The sequence below is a fragment of the Harpia harpyja genome, chromosome 23 (genome assembly GCF_026419915.1).
Source record: "Harpia harpyja isolate bHarHar1 chromosome 23, bHarHar1 primary haplotype, whole genome shotgun sequence".
NCBI classification, from domain to species: Eukaryota; Metazoa; Chordata; class Aves; order Accipitriformes; family Accipitridae; genus Harpia; species Harpia harpyja.
Window position 1 is genome coordinate 1744795 of NC_068962.1, and position 15268 is coordinate 1760062.

General features: G+C 43.7%; 1 protein-coding gene across 1 annotated transcript; it reads left to right on the forward strand.

Annotated features, from left to right (window-relative positions):
* Nucleotides 1-161: 161 nt before the first annotated feature.
* STRA8 (stimulated by retinoic acid 8) lies at nucleotides 162-15268 on the forward strand. Its single transcript, XM_052774416.1, has 8 exons — nucleotides 162-1053; nucleotides 2713-2788; nucleotides 4218-4302; nucleotides 4704-4856; nucleotides 7978-8260; nucleotides 9552-9628; nucleotides 11287-11398; nucleotides 14958-15268. Exons 1-8 carry the CDS (start codon nucleotides 730-732, stop codon nucleotides 15030-15032), a joined length of 1185 nt encoding a protein of 394 aa, XP_052630376.1. The 5' UTR covers nucleotides 162-729; the 3' UTR covers nucleotides 15033-15268.

Sequence of the window (15268 nt, forward strand, 5' to 3'; positions counted from 1 at the left end):
CAGCCCGCGTTTTTCCCGCTTTCTTATTGGCCGCCGCCGGGCGCCGGCTGCGTGCCGATTGGCCCTCCGCCACGTGCGGCTCGTGTTGCTGGGCGCGGGCGGGCAGAGGCGCGGAGGCGGCCATGGGAAGGGGGCCGGGCCGGGCACGGTGGGGTCGGTCGGTCGGTCGATCCCCCGGAGGCGTCTGGCGTGGGGCCCTCACGGGTTTCCCCGGGAAGAAACAGCAGGGGCAGGCGTTCTTACCTCTAGGCCGTACTTGCGGTCGGTAACAGGGCGGGGGGCATCGGTCGGGTTGCCAGGAAAGGGCTTCCCCAGGCGGGCGCCTGGGGCTCTGTCAGGCCGGCGGGGTGGCTGCAGTGGGCCCGGCTGGGCATGGATCTGTCCCTGTCACGCATGTAGATGTCTGGTTATCGTTGCCTGCTCTGATGTCACAGTTAATTGGGGGGGGAAAAAAAAAAAAAAAAAGGCAATGCTGTGAAGAAGTCTGTCTTTTAGTACCGTCGGTGGGAGCGGAGGAGTCTCAGCGCTTTGTGAAGCCGAGCCCTGGATATCCCATGGAAATGGAGCATCAAAGCATTGCGGGGAAGGGTGCAGGAGGTGGGAGGTTTGTCTTGGCTGTGTTTCGTGCCGCTCAGTTTGTCAGCGGTAGATGAAGTTTTAGTCAGTACTTACAGATGGCATCCTCCAGGCAAAGAGAAGATTTCAAACCCCATTATTTCCTATGGAAAAATGAGCTGGAGTGCTCTTGTTAGTCACCCTGAGCTTTCCTTTTTTTGTCTGTCCTCTACGCAGGCTGTAAGATTTCTTTTTCTTCACTTACATATTTATTCAGTAGAAGTAAATGTTGCATTGCAGCTTTTGATGGAGACAGCTGGAGACTGTAGGAAGACACATGCCAGAGTGAATCCCAATCCCCTGACACACCTGCAAGAGGTGGAACCCCACGTGGCAAAGCGGCGCTTGGCACAGGCACGCCACCGGGCTACGCTGGCAAGACTCTTCAGCGGATTGCGGGAAGCTGTTTTATCCCAGTCAGACAACTCAGCCTTAAAGGTGCGGAGCAGTGACCATTTCTCTATGCATAGCTACTATACATGGGTATGTTTAAATTTAAACAGGTTTATTAGGATGACCACTGTTATCTTCACGGGTGCCAGCGTGTGTGTGTAATTTCACTGTGTGCAGCTTTCCTGGATCGCTTTTACTTTAAAGCTGCCAGCTCAGCGTAAGCAAATTGTTCACTTTGTAGTCTCTGGGTCATGGGTTTATCATGTGCCTTATCTGCACTTTTATTACGGGGGTTTTGCAGCTTCTTTATAGCTTTGTGGCTTCTTTATAGTGTTATGGAAACAAACCAAGGGATCCCATGATGAAGCAGAATAGTGAGTTTAGGAACAGAAGAAGTTGTAGGGGAAGGAGTAATTCATTCAGCCATATGAAGTGCACTCTGTCTTCAAGACACTCTGGAAAAGTAAGTCAGGAAAAAAACACTAGTACTGCTTATTGGTCTCTACTAAACTAAGAAACTATTTAATTGACCCAAAATGCTACTGAAAAGATGGATATTACCATGTTCAAGGCAGAGGAATAAACATCAGAAGTCCTTTTATCCTCAACTCTGCCACCAGTTCATTTAGTTAGATTGGGTACTTTCAGTTTTCCAGTGTGTAAAATGGAGAGGGTAATGACTGTTCAGGACAGGAATTGTCCTTGTAAAGGGCTTTGAGGCTCTGAACATGCGAAATACTGCTATCTAGGGCTTGTGCCTGCTGAGCCCCTTGCCTCTCGTGCAGGTCGAGGTGAGAGTTCAGTTTGCCATGTTCTGAACAAGATGCAAGTTAAGCTGAAGTCACCGTGATCTCTGAAGACAAGACTAAACAGATACTTGTTCTGTCTAGTCTAAGGGGACTATCTCCACATACCAATTCTTAAAATTGCTTTTTCATAGTATCATATGCCCCTTGTGCGACTTTTGGGGGCCAAGGAAGTTCAATATCTTCAAGACCCTAAATACAGAAGTTCACTTGTAATCCTAGTGCTTAGTGCTGGCTAAAATATCCAGCGTGAAAGCTCTGTGGGGTAGACATCCTGTCTAAGGTGATCGTGGATGGTCTCACCAATCACATAAGTCTTGAAATATTTTTGAGATGTGTATGCTTAAATGCGTTGCCCATATGTTCTCAGTTATGCTTGCTATAAATGATGAAGGAATGATGTGCAGCACTGAAGTTATTCCAGTTAACATCGGTGTAGCCGAGAGTAGAACATGGCAAAGGCTTCTCCTAGCTAAATTCTCATGGGAAATGATTAGTAAAGTCTGATGCCTAAAGTTGGTAGACATCCAAGAAGACTTCACAGCATGGTGTTTCTGGACATACTTCAAGAAGAGAACGATCCAAACAAGACCATTTGCTGATGAAAGAAGATCAGAGTTAAGTAGCAAATGTCTATGTGACTGGGTGTTCTGTGTATGTAATGCATAATATATACCCAAATATTTTTATTCTATATGTAAGTTTGCTCTGGTATTAGTTCTTTCCCCTTTTCATATGGATAAGGGTAGCTGGTGAAACAAGACAGTTGTTTTCACAGAGACATCGAGATAACTGAAGGTCAAAATGAAGGAAGAGTGAAGAAAACAACCAAGGCATGTTAAAACATGAATCTAGTCAGAGCAGAGAGCAATCAGTTCTGATTTCTTCTTATGTTTAGTATCAGGTTTTGCGTAAGGCTAAGAAATCTATCCAGAAGCTGGAGCAAACCTTGGGTTCTTTTCTGAAGATGAAAGGTAACTGTATGCAAATATTTGCCTTAGACAGAGTGCCTGGACTTGTTTTTTATTTATTTCTTAAATAGAGACAGGTATGCAGCTGAGCCCATTAAAGCATTAGAGCTAACCGTGGCTTTAGTTGTAGCAATAAGCAAGGGATAGTGAAAAGTCTGTCGACCCACTAAGCGCTGCACCTCAGAAATCCCCCTCTGACTCTCAGCCATTCCTACCCCCTCCCCAGCCTAGGTGAAGGAAGGAAACAAGTAATTCCTGCTATCCCATGGCAGCAGGCAGTTCAGGCAGAGTGCCCTTGTCACCCTGCTGCCGATTCACCCCCAGCAGGTGTGGGGCTGGCATGGGTCCCCACGCTGCATGCTTGGGCTCCCACTGAGAGGCTGCAGGAGCGTGTGTGCTCCTCCCAGCCGCAGCGACGTGGGGCAGTGCAAGTCACAGCCATCACGAGCACCCAGCGTTGCGAGTCAAGCACAGCCAGAGCTTAAATTTCGGCAGGCTCTGGTGTGAGGTAAAAAAGGACAGAGAAACTGTTGAGGATTTCCTAGTATAGGAAAGGGAAGCCTCTAAGAATTTACTCTGATAGAAATGGGTAAGAGAGATGCTGCAGCTTGGCGGGTTGTCTTCATGCGCTCCTCTGTTACCACCTGTGACACCATGCGTCACGCTGGTCTAGCATGTGCTGTCAGCAGTTGAGGCAGCTCCTGCTGCGGGGCTTCACGCCCTCGCCAGCGTGGCTTCTGTTTACTGATGCTGGCCACTGCCTCCAGGGGCGGCAAGTAGGCCGGGGGGCTGATGGGGTAGAGACTTTGGACATGCCTTTGTGTCCCTTCAAGTGTCCAAATTAGCGTCAGCTAGAAAAAAACACTGCTATTAATGCAACTTGCACCTCCAATAATTTTCATCAACTAAAAGTCCCAGTGCTTAAAATAAGCAGTCTCCTCTGAACCCACATCCTTGGATAACCCATAAAAGTCAGCCATAGGTAGAAGCAATAGTTTGATAGAGCAAAATTGAAGGGGTAACTTCCCCTTGTATTTACTTGCATATATGTACAATTCGTACTGCTTGTGAATCATGGGTTGGTTGTCAGAGGTTTTTACGTGCAATTTCCTCATTATGTGGCAATCACAAAATACTGTGTTGACTAGTGCTTGCCTGGACTTTGATTTGCTGGTTGTTTTCACCATCAGTTCTGTCAGACCAACGTTAGGAAGAAGGCATTGATTCTAAGTTCCTCAATGATCATAAACTCCCAATAATGCTAGTTATTGTAGGAGGAGCAGAAGTTTCTCCTTTCACATCATTTTTGCCTGACGAAAAGCTCTGGCTCATAAAGAACCAGTTGTTGAAATTATTCTGTTTGATTGGGGCTGAGAGAGAGAGGGAAGCCAAAAGTGCCACTGATGTGACAGTACCTTTCTACTCACAACAGAGTCCTTCAGTCTGGAGGATGGGAACCCATCCAGCTTGGAGGAAGTCAGGGAGGAATATGTCAAGAGGCACTTCAACAATCACAGGTAAGGGCTTATACCAATCAAGGAAAGATGATAATACTTTGCATTTGCTTCCCTCCCAGCATCTCTGAACCTCTTTGTCATTGTTACTGAATTTCCAAGCAGAGGCCTTTCATCGTGAGGAAAAGATGAAGAGATTTCACCTGGACCCCTGTTATGCTGTACAGTGCACAAACACTTTAAGCGTATTGTTGGTCTCATTTCTAGTCAGTGCTTGTAATTCCTTTCCCTTCTATGTAGCTGATCTCCACCAAGGACTTCTCATTTGCTGGCAAAGCGAAAGGAGGAGGAGAAAGCTGGCTTGGGAAGAATGGCCCTGGACTCGGGAGTGACCATGACAGGGGCCTTATTAATCCAGTTAAGAAGTTGCTCATGTGGCTTTTTCTCCTGTGTGTTCTTTCCAGCACTGCACCAGCCTTGGAAGCTGTGAGTGAGAGTGACTCTACCGTCTGGTGTCTGACTGGAGAATGTGAAAAACAAACACTGGAAGAGGATGGGAAGCCAGAATTGATCCAGTCTTCAGAGACTTCATCCCCAGATCTGGTGGAATTTGAACGGTAGGTGCACCCCACGTTGCCTTCAGTTTTTTAACTTGTTGGCATTAACACTGTGCATCCAGTTACTGCCATTCATGCAGCCCTGCTGGAGCCTGCATCTGCTTTGCAGAAGCCTTGTGCCAGCAGCTTTGGCCCTGCTGGTGATGAAGCTGAGCACCTCCCAAGTTCCTTACCTGTGACTTGCATGTGAATGGACTCCCAGCGTCGTAGCAGCCCCCAGGTCTCCAGGCCTTGGAAAATCCCTGAGGAAAGACAAAAAAATTTCTTTCAAGTGTGTCAGTCCCTGTGTGGCCATGCTTTACCACTCTCCATAGGGCTTGCAGAGTAAGATGCAACATACCTGCTAACAGTAGTGGTTTAACAGGCAAGCTGAGATGGAATAGGAGGTTATTCATCCAGAATGATTTATGCAGGTGCCTGTCCCTGTGTGTTTGTGGTATCAGTACCACTATCAAGCTGTATCCCTGCAATGGGGCTAGGTTTTAGGAACATAGGAATTGCTGCACCAGGTTAAATTCTCAAGAGTCTAGCTATGTGTGTTCTGGGGAGGTGCAGGAACCAGAGGTAGGCAGATACTTTTCCCCACAGTGATGTTCATCCTGCCTCTAATGGCATTGTTATGAGGAGCATTGTTATGAACACTGTTGCTCCTTCCAGAAGTAGACCCATAGCTCCTGGCAGCTTGCAGTACCTTTTTTGTTGGATCGGAGCAGGGTAAGGCTGGATGGGACCGGGGAAGATCATGTAGTCCTCAGCCTGCGGGCTGCAGAATAGTGGTGGTCTGGAAGATATCAGAAAACACTCCTCAAAATGCAACAAGGGAAGGTGGAGGGGAACCTAAACACTTACATGTGTGTTACATTTATAGCTAGGGCGTGTGAGACTGTAACCTCCTTTAGGATCAGCTCCTAAGTGCCTGATTCAGGACCTAAAAAGACCACTGTTCTCATGTCAGTGGTCCATGTGTTTTAGTCTGGGGTTGTAATGGTAAAATTACTGGGTTTTTTCAAAGTTATTGATATCTTAAGACTGAGTACATTATTCATCATATTCTTCCCCTTGCTGTCAGACAGCACTAGGAGGTACTTAGAGGTCATGGATGCTTTTCCTAAAGGATAAATTATCATTTCATCATAAAGATTTGAGAAACAGATGGATGTCTAATCTATCCTGTACCATCAAGCAGAGTCAATTTCACCCTAACTGTTCCAGAGTTAAGAATATGCAGTGCAGGAGAATCCACAGCTGCAGCTGGCATCCTCTTCCACAGCGTCACCACCATAAACAAAAACTTCCGCAGTTCCTTCTTCTCTTTTGCTTTGAACTGGTGCTTATTTATAAAATTCCCTTGGATTATTGCGTTTTTCATCAAACTGAGACTGCAGCTGTGCCAGCAGATGGCACCAGCCTCCCGCTACTGTTCCTACTTTTGCTCTTGTGAGAATTAGAGGTAGCTGTGGTAAGGTATCATTTACAAGACCTTGAAAAGTGCTGAATCAAGATTTTCTGGGGGAAGTAAGCTCTATTCATCAAAGACTGCACAACAGAGCTGTAAACACCTGACTTTCTCCTTCTTCACTGACAAGGTAGACCAGGGCCTGTACTGTGTGGACTCTGGCACTTATCCTACACTCTTATGGCAGACGGCAGCTGGTTCGTAGCTAATTCTTCTCAAAAAATGATCTTTTATAACAGGCATAAAGCAATAGAGACTCTTCAGCAAAGAAAATAACAGGCTTTTGGTGACTGTCCAATCACATTATTTGGGCAGCATCAGAAAAGCTTTGAGCTTCAATGGACTAGGTTTTTTTTCCATGTCCAGCAGCAGGAGCTACACTGGTAGGACTACACAGTACTCTGTCCAGTGCAAAATGTGGTTGTCTCCTTGCAGCTGGGAAGGAAATAGTGAAGTCATGGTTCAAGCTTAGTTTCTTTAGCAAAGCAATCTAGTGGTGATTCATATTCTTCTGTTTGAGAAACTCCAGATCCTTTGTTTGGAGCTGGACATCCAGAATCCTTAGTGAGCGCAATACCTTACATGAGAACGCTTATTCCCCTTCCGGTATTTTGTCTCCAGCAATGGTGGAAAATACTCCAGAGTATGGAAACTGGAGTTTAAACATATTTATACTTGCATGCAGAATTATCTTAAGATTTTCAATATTGATTTGCTGCAACAAGTAATTCTTTTTTTTTTTTTTTTTTTTTTTTCAAAAAGAAAAGACTGAACTATTTTGAGTTACTTTGTTATGCAATACTGTTCAGTTAATCAGGAAATGTGCTCATTTGGGACATCTTCCAAGGAATCACTTTGAGCCCAAACTTAGTAACAATGACTGCTGTTTATAGAACTCTTGGTTTGTACTCCTTTGATCTTGTTATTTTCATCTGAGAAGCTCTAAGCATGTAATTAACGTAAAATAACCTTCAGTGGTGCTTTCCAAAGTAGACATTCTTATCCCTGGTTCACTGTGCCGCACAGTGCTAAGAGAAGAAGCGGGCTCATTCTGAGATTTAGTCACCGGGTTGAAATTGCAACACTTGGGTTCCGTTACCAGTTTCACTACAGAGTGCATAGAAGTAAGTCTTAGGGATGCATTTCCTCATATGTAAAACGGAGGAAATTGAGCTCCCATGCTTATTTAAGTCAGAGCATCCAGGCCTGGGGTAGTCTCTTTCAATCTGCATGTATAGTACCTAATATGTCAGGATGTGACCTCAGCCAAGGCTTTTAAGTGTAGTGCAATGCCAGTAAAAGTATAAAAAGTGACTTATAGTGTAAAAGCCTCAGGATGCAAAGGCAAGTAACTTAAAATTTATTAAATGCCAGAATGAGGTTTGCCTGTGCAACAAGTACCGCCTGCAGCGCCTGGAGCTTCTGTTGTGAGGCAGTCCGCTGAGGCTGTGGCTGGAGCCTGTCTTTTGCAGATGAAATCTTGGCAGAACAGAGTTGCTAAAATCTTCAGTGTTGGGCAACCTTCAGTAATTGTATGGAGTCTTAGAGAGGGGAGACAGTGAAGTAGTTATGAATCAGAGCTATTCCCCAGTCTCCTGCTGATTTACAGTAGATGGCTGCCTCATAGCCTGCTCTTAAGAGGTGCTCCCTTTCCTTTCATTACAGATACCTGTATTTTTATAAGCACACAGTGGACCTGCTGATAGAGCATGGAATTGTTCGCACTGAGGAGGTGCCTCTTCCTGAGGTCTCCACAGCTATTTCCCACCTCTGGCAAGAGCTTTCTGAAGAAAGGAGAGACAGCATCTTGCAGTACTGTAGCCAGAGAGATTTCCTCATGGATCCTGAGGCTGCTTGTCAAGAGCCTGCATGCACTGAAGGTAGTGTGAGGGACAGCCGAGGTAACAGTGAGGAAGCCAGTGGTTCCTCAGTCTCCACACCAGAGGAAGTAAGTGCTGAGTAACATACATGGTCTGCCTCTGAAACTCCAAGCCTTCAGATGCTAATTGGCTCTGCAGCTTTTAACTGGAAACATACAGTAGTTGTAATTAAGCTTTCTCAAGACTACTTGAATGCATAAGTGGGGACAATAAGCAGTCTTTGAGTAAACGCCTGCACCAAATTTTTTCTTGGTAAGATACACAGCAAGCTATAGGAGTGCAGTGGTAGTAATCCTGCTAGTCTCCACTGACCTGTAGAGTGTCTGTGCTAAGTAACAGTTAAATTTGCTCTAACTTGCTCCAGGGGGAGGGAAGAAGAACGTGAATTATACAGTTGCTGTGCTCTGCAAACTCTCCAAGAAGCACAGATTATCTAAACACAGAAGGAATACTGAGTTTGCCAAGGCCTGCTGTGTTTTGGGTTGGGTGGGTTTTTTTCATCAAAGCACTTGGTAGCAAAGAGAAAGTATTTGTAGACCAGTTCCAGTGGAACAGGGCTAATGACTGCCTGTGCCATGCATCTCTGCAGATCCAAGAAGTCAGTGACTGAGTAGACCAGGGCATTTGTTAAAAAGAGATGAAATAACAGCCAACTCTTTGTAAACTGTTCCTGGAGCACTGATTACTTAAGCAACTAGCTGCTCAAAGACGTGTGATTTTATTAGCTGCAAAGGAGGGACAGATGTCTACCTTTAGCATATAAGTAAATTGCATTGACAAGTGCTTTTTGAGTCACAGGACACAACTCATATTGCTGACCTTCTTAGGAAATGTCATGGGCATGTTGTATGTACAGTACTTTCTGGCACAGAAAATGTGTGAACTGTATTATGGCAGAGTGAACTAATGAGCTTATCGGTCTGTCACAGGATGCATCTTAACTCATTTGTAAGCCAGGTTGCACACCGAAAATCAGATTTGGGGAGACTGGCTGGTACAGCTGAGATGTCCAGCCGTAAGCAGCAGCCCACAGTCAGGTCTCTAAAGCACTGATACAATTCATGGTTTTTACTGATTTTTGGGGCACATGTAATGTTAAGTCTAATACCTAGAGGTTGAAGCACAGGCCTAAGGGAATGGACTAACCTTGTGTTCCTAGTCATGAAATACAGTTATTCCTATTATTCCTGTCTCCACAAAACCCTCTTGGTTTACTCTGTTTACTCTAGCTGTAAATGTACCTGTTAAATGGAAAGAAAAAGTATCGTGCTTTTAAAGAATTCATTATTAAAAATGATGCCCTAGGTAAAACTTTTAGGTGGCTGGATATGTTGACATCTGAAGTGTTTTCTCTGATAGGTAATGTTTGAAGATGCATTTGATGTTGCTGCTCGTTTCCTTGACAGAAGCGAGACTCAGGGAATGTCTAGCCAGAGGTAAAGTACCAACTCGCCCCTTTTGCTAGACAAAGTAAGTTAATAGCCCACTGTCAATACTCCATGGCAAGTTTTCTGTGTAGTAATGCAATAGCCTAGCTTCCTTTTTTGTGGTAAATTTTTAGTAAATGGTTAGAATAGCAGCCTCCAGCAATTGTGCTTGTAATAATACTGTCTCTTAATGTGCAAAAGTGAAATTATTAGTAGGCATTTATGGCAGAATCAGTAAGAATCCCTTATTAAGAGCATCACTTCAGGATAACTGGGGTCCTTCTGATTTTCTTCTTCACTCTGTGTAGCTTTCCATCTTTTCAAATTACAATATTTGTAATGTTTTCCTTTTCTCTGTCTCACTTGCTAGGTCTATAAGGACCATAAGGCATTCTCTGGATAAGTCAGTTAATCATAAACTGTACTCTCATTTAATGAGACAAAAAATTATAATTTTTTTTAACACTGTCTGAGTTACCTTTTTCAAGTACCCTAATTCAATCACAAGGAGGTGATCAAGCTTAAAGTGTGGTTGACCTGAACAGTAACATCAAAGAAACACAAGACCAATTAAATAATAACATCTCTTTCCTCTGCAGGTCAGATGAGTTATCTGAAACAGAACATGTCAGATACAAAGCTGGCACTGCCTTTGATTTTTCGCAGTGGACCAAAGAAAGGAAAGGGTTGCTTTCCTCAAGAGGAAAATCACATTATGACTCATCTTTTATGCGTTCTTGCTACTTAGTCTTCATTAGGATTGTTTCACTTTGCAAATAGTGTTTTTAATCTGTTTTTTTTAAATCCCATTTTCTACTTAGTTTTCCATATTTAGAGAGTTCTTCAGTGTGAATCTCTTTTTCTTTCACCAGCATTCTACCTTGCACTTCCAGAACAGAATGAATGGAAATAAGGTTGTTTTGGCTGTTGATCAGAATATACTTGAATACATAATAAAGGTTAAAATAAGACTATGTATTCCTTAATACTGCAGTGTATTGCCATCATCTTTGCAATCTGTTTTAGGTCCCAAATTAGATCAGTATTTCAGTAGTCAACATTTCTCTTGTTCCCTTCCTTCCTTATCACTCTGCCTTGTAATTCTGGACTGAGGCGTGATGGCAGAACTTTGTAAAATCCCAGGGAGAATATAGAGGTGAGGTCCAGAATGAATATCTTAGCTTTTTGCCAGTTACCTGTTACCTGAGTACAAACCTGCCAGTGATAGCTAATATGTCATTTCACGACCACATGTTACCGCATTCACTCTAAAACTTTACGAAAGAAGTCAAAGCTGTTCCTCTGAACAACCCTACAAAATATACTACCAAATAACCATTGGTGCTCTCTGTTATAATGGATATATACTTTTCCTCAAAACAGTGTTACTATAGCTGTCATGTATCAGTGGATCTCTTTGTTGTTTCTAGTTTCTTGTCTTGCTGTTCTCTGTGCTTACATATCTTCCTTGCATTTATTAGACAGTATCTCGTCCATACGTCCACCTCCACTCCCCCCTTGCTTGGCTATTGTCTTTAATATCAGAACCGTCTTGAAAACAATTTTAATCTTTTTTAATTTATAAGTAAAATGTGGAGGAAAGAAAGTAAGTAGGAAGAGAAATGAGGGAACAGGAAATTAAATATAGTATCTGGTTCCATTTTCAGTTCAGCATTTGCAAGCTGCACTTCTGAAAGTCCAGAGGATCACCACAGACTCTATCTGCAGATCACTGACTTCCTGAAAAGCCTTTTCTTTGCTAATACACAGTTTTGCCAGGTAAGCTTTGCCAAAGGATTCTTTATAGAAGGAGTAACGTATTTCTGTCATTGTCAGAAAGGGATTTCTGTTTTCTGTACCTCTGATCATATTGTCCAGAATCATTACAAATAAGAACTTGGGGTTCATCACTTCAGATGTGTCATTCCAAAAGGTCAGTAGAATTGCCTTTGTAAGAGGCAAAGTGCGAGGTATTATTACTGCTTTGAATATTATTCAAAATGGCAAATGACATGAGGAATTTTTTTTTTATTATTGTTTGCATGAAAGTTCCTTGTGGAAAAGCTTGAGTGATCTCATCTGAGCAGGCAAAGCTCACTTTGCAGTTCTCATTAATCCCCGGCCGCTTCATTCTGAGCTCAGTAGGACCACCTTCTGCTTGTCTGGGTGCCAGGTTCCCTACCCTGAGCCCTCCACTGGCAGGCCTTAGGAGTCAGGTATTCGTGTTCTTGAAAGAGCTGATAAACAGCTGCTGAGCTGCCTCTTAACCTCAGCCTACTGTTGCAGGTTTGCTGAGCCAGAAGTCGTTGTGTTTGCAGTGTTCTTCCTCCCCTTCTTGCCCTCCTGCCAAGGATGTGGCTCAGAGCTTGCACATGGGTGGAGGACTGAAAGGGAGATATCCCTCAGTCAGAGCATGCTTGTTTGGGCTCAGAGTCAATTGTATCTCCACAGTAGCCACTATTTTGCTATTTTCTATCGCCTAGCTTCTACCCAGTCTCTGTTACTTGAGCAGATGCTCCTTTAAAGGAAATCGAGTGTTAGCGATGAGGGGTAATTAGGACAGAACACAAAGCAGAAACTAGTGTTGCACCACTATCTGAATCTATCACATAGTGACTGCTGTGTGCCATTTGGTTCCACCATCTCAGGGAGACAGTAGAACTAGAGGAGGTTCAGAGAATGGCAGCAGGCACAGCAAAAGGCATTAAACAGAAGCTACCAGAGTAGGACTCTTCTGCAAAAAAAGACTGAGGGGTACCATGAGAGAATTTTGATCCTAAATGGTGTAGATTTGGTACACAGAATGATTATTCATTGTGTCTAACACCAGAAGAACTAGAAAGCACTCAATGAAATGAACAAACAGCATATTAAAAAATACTTGCGCATGCAAATTACCAGATTTTACTGCTGGGGCATCAAACCGTTGACAATTACTAAATCTGAAGGTACAGATACAATTTCCAGCTCAGAAGGTCCTCACAGCACAGTTTGCCGTAATGTGGGAGCATATATTGTGGAACAGAGCACACTGGATGCACAATTCTTGCACTTTCTGTCTAAACATCCACTCCTGGCTGTTGTCAGAGACCAGCCACTGATCTACATAGCCCTTTGGTCTGTGAATAGCTATGTTCTTCATAAGGGCAGCGCTCTTCCTGTGTTTATGTAAATGACCGTGAACTGAGCATGCCTAGAAAAGAAAGAAAAGCTTCAGGCAAGATGCTGTATTTTCCGGTTTAAAATTTCTTTTGTGAATATCATGCCTGGCAGCATTAGGTGGACCCATTTTGTCCTTCTGTTTGGTGCTGCATTGTTGTATGTGAGCCCAAGTCCATCTCACTGGTCCCAGATGAGGTGGTATGAGAAGAGATAGTGTCTCTTTCTAGCTTTAAAGAGGCACATTTGAAATAAGACTAGGAGAATGGGAGTGATGGGAAGGAACACAGGCAGCAAAAGAAGCTGTACTGCAAATTGGCAGTTGACTCAGCTCTGTGGATCCAAAAGGAAATAAAAGGCTGCGCGCACTTCTTTTAGGCAGGAACTTTGAGTTGTCTGTGATAAAACAATAAAAAGGGAGTTTGAGCAGAAATCACCCAGGCTAAAGAGTGCTTTATAATAATATGAAGGTCACAGTCTGTTTTGGATTAGATAACTGCAGTACAGCACATCTAGAGAGTCCTGCCAAGAGGCAAAAAAAAAAAAATAAAAAGACTGACAAGAATTTTTTGTTTTGAGAGCAGAAATTCAGCTCCATCTCAAAACAAACAGATTGAGGCAGTTATGGAAGTGGTTGCAGAGTGGGGATAGGAGATGTTCCACCTAGCTTGAAACACAGCAACTCAGGCAGCAGCAGAGAGCTCAGTCTAAGCTACATACCTTACCCCAGAAACTGGGCTACTCAGAGCATTGGAGACTCCTGAACTTCACAGGGAAGGGAGGCCTTCCTGCTTATCTCATGGGTCTGACTGAACCCCTGCAGACCATTCCCCCTCCCTTGATATGGTACTTGTGCCAGTGCTACACTAGCTCAGGAGTTTGGGCAGTGCTGGGATAAGTTATCCCAAGGATAAAGTGATGTTCTGGTGCACTGTGCACACACCTTGTAGAAGATAGAGAGGTGGGTAGCAGGTACCTTACCAAGGCACGTGATGTGCACCTGACTGAAATACGAAAGGCAGCTTATGGTCTCCTTTCCTTTCATCTGCAGAGCTGATGAGGTGACGGGTTTTATTGCTGGTCATTACATGCCAGTGCTATGTTATGCTATTTCTGGTTAACTGTCCAGGTACACAGTACTACTGTCGGCTTGTGTATGTTCACTGTTCGTAGTCACAGCTCCACTGAGTGCAGCTCCTCTTGAGCCGCTGCCCTGGCTCTCAAGGCTGCCAAGGGCATGCACCCCGCTGGTATAAAATGCTTGAGAGAGACTCACACAAGAGGAGGGAGGAAATCATTTGGACAAGGAAAGAGAAGGCTCTTAAAAGGACAGTGACCCAAAAATGAGAACAGGAGCATGCTTCCATGGTACATAGTAGAGAAATATTTCTGAGCATGAGATTATTTAAGCAATCTTGTCATTTTTCAAGAGCTGTTGTCTTAAGGACACATCATAAGATGCTGGGCAGCAAAGGTAGTAAAGAAGTAATTTAGACTGAGGTCCAAAGGTTTTACAATATCTAAGTGAAAGACTGGGTTTTTTTCTAAATAGCACTGAACACCTTTGCATCTTCAAAGGCACATTTTCTTTTAAAATTATGGATTTTAGATGAGTCACTTGACAAGCAAGTGGGATTTAGTGCTCCTTAAGCTATATATTTTTTAAACAGCACCTATTTTTAAACACAGTCTTGTCCTAAAGAGTCTTGCATCAATGCAGAAGGTGGACTAGATGAACACTTTCATCTCCTAGCCTTTGATTTCTCAAGAGCCACTTTTATTCTCTGTAAGCTGGTGAAAGAGAAGGCCATTTCCTTCTGCTGCTAAAAGAGCAGCAAACTCTGAAGTCAGTAGAAGTTAAGGCCTCGAGGAAGCTCTCATATCTTCAGAGCCTGTTACATGACCCACTTGCTACCACAGTCAGTAACAGCTGTCTAAATGATGTAAATAGACACAGGGTGGAACCCTGTGATTTTAGAAAGAAATTGGTTGAAAATTTGAGCCATTCTTCATCAGGTGCCTCAGGCACTTGACAAGTGCTGGTTGCTGATTCAGAGAAGAAGGAGGGCTCATGGCGCATTAGCTGACAAACGGCAGCATTTGACCAACCCACTGTATATTTGAAACACGGTCAACTCCTGTGTTTTTTAATTCTGCTTGCCTTGGGGGGGGCTTTCAGGAAGAAGATCTTCAGTTCGATTATGAGACTGTGATGCTGAGGTGCACTGAGACCTTCGATGATGAAGATTTCTAAACAGTATCTCTGTTTGCTAATGTTTTGCCAAGCGTTGCTGGGTATGCCACGCACGTGAAGAGACTGCACCTCTTTCAGTGAAGCCCCTCTCTGAGCAGAGTGTGGAGACACTGTGTTAAAGTGGTTTGTTACCGTTGACTTCCCATTCCCTCATCAGTGCTTCTTGATATATCAGTTGAGTAATTTATAGCTTTAAAAGTTCCAGGTTTTAGGTATTTATAAAATCTTAAGAAATA

Excerpts from the sequence above, each read along its gene's own strand:
- STRA8 (XM_052774416.1), top strand. The coding sequence starts at position 730 with ATGAGCTGGAGTGCTCTTGTTAGTCACCCTGAGCTTTCCTTTTTTTGT. Across the intron at positions 1,054-2,712 it reads CAGACAACTCAGCCTTAAAG|TATCAGGTTTTGCGTAAGGC; the intron begins GTGCGGAGCAGT and ends TCTTATGTTTAG. Across the intron at positions 11,399-14,957 it reads CTAATACACAGTTTTGCCAG|GAAGAAGATCTTCAGTTCGA; the intron begins GTAAGCTTTGCC and ends GGGGGCTTTCAG.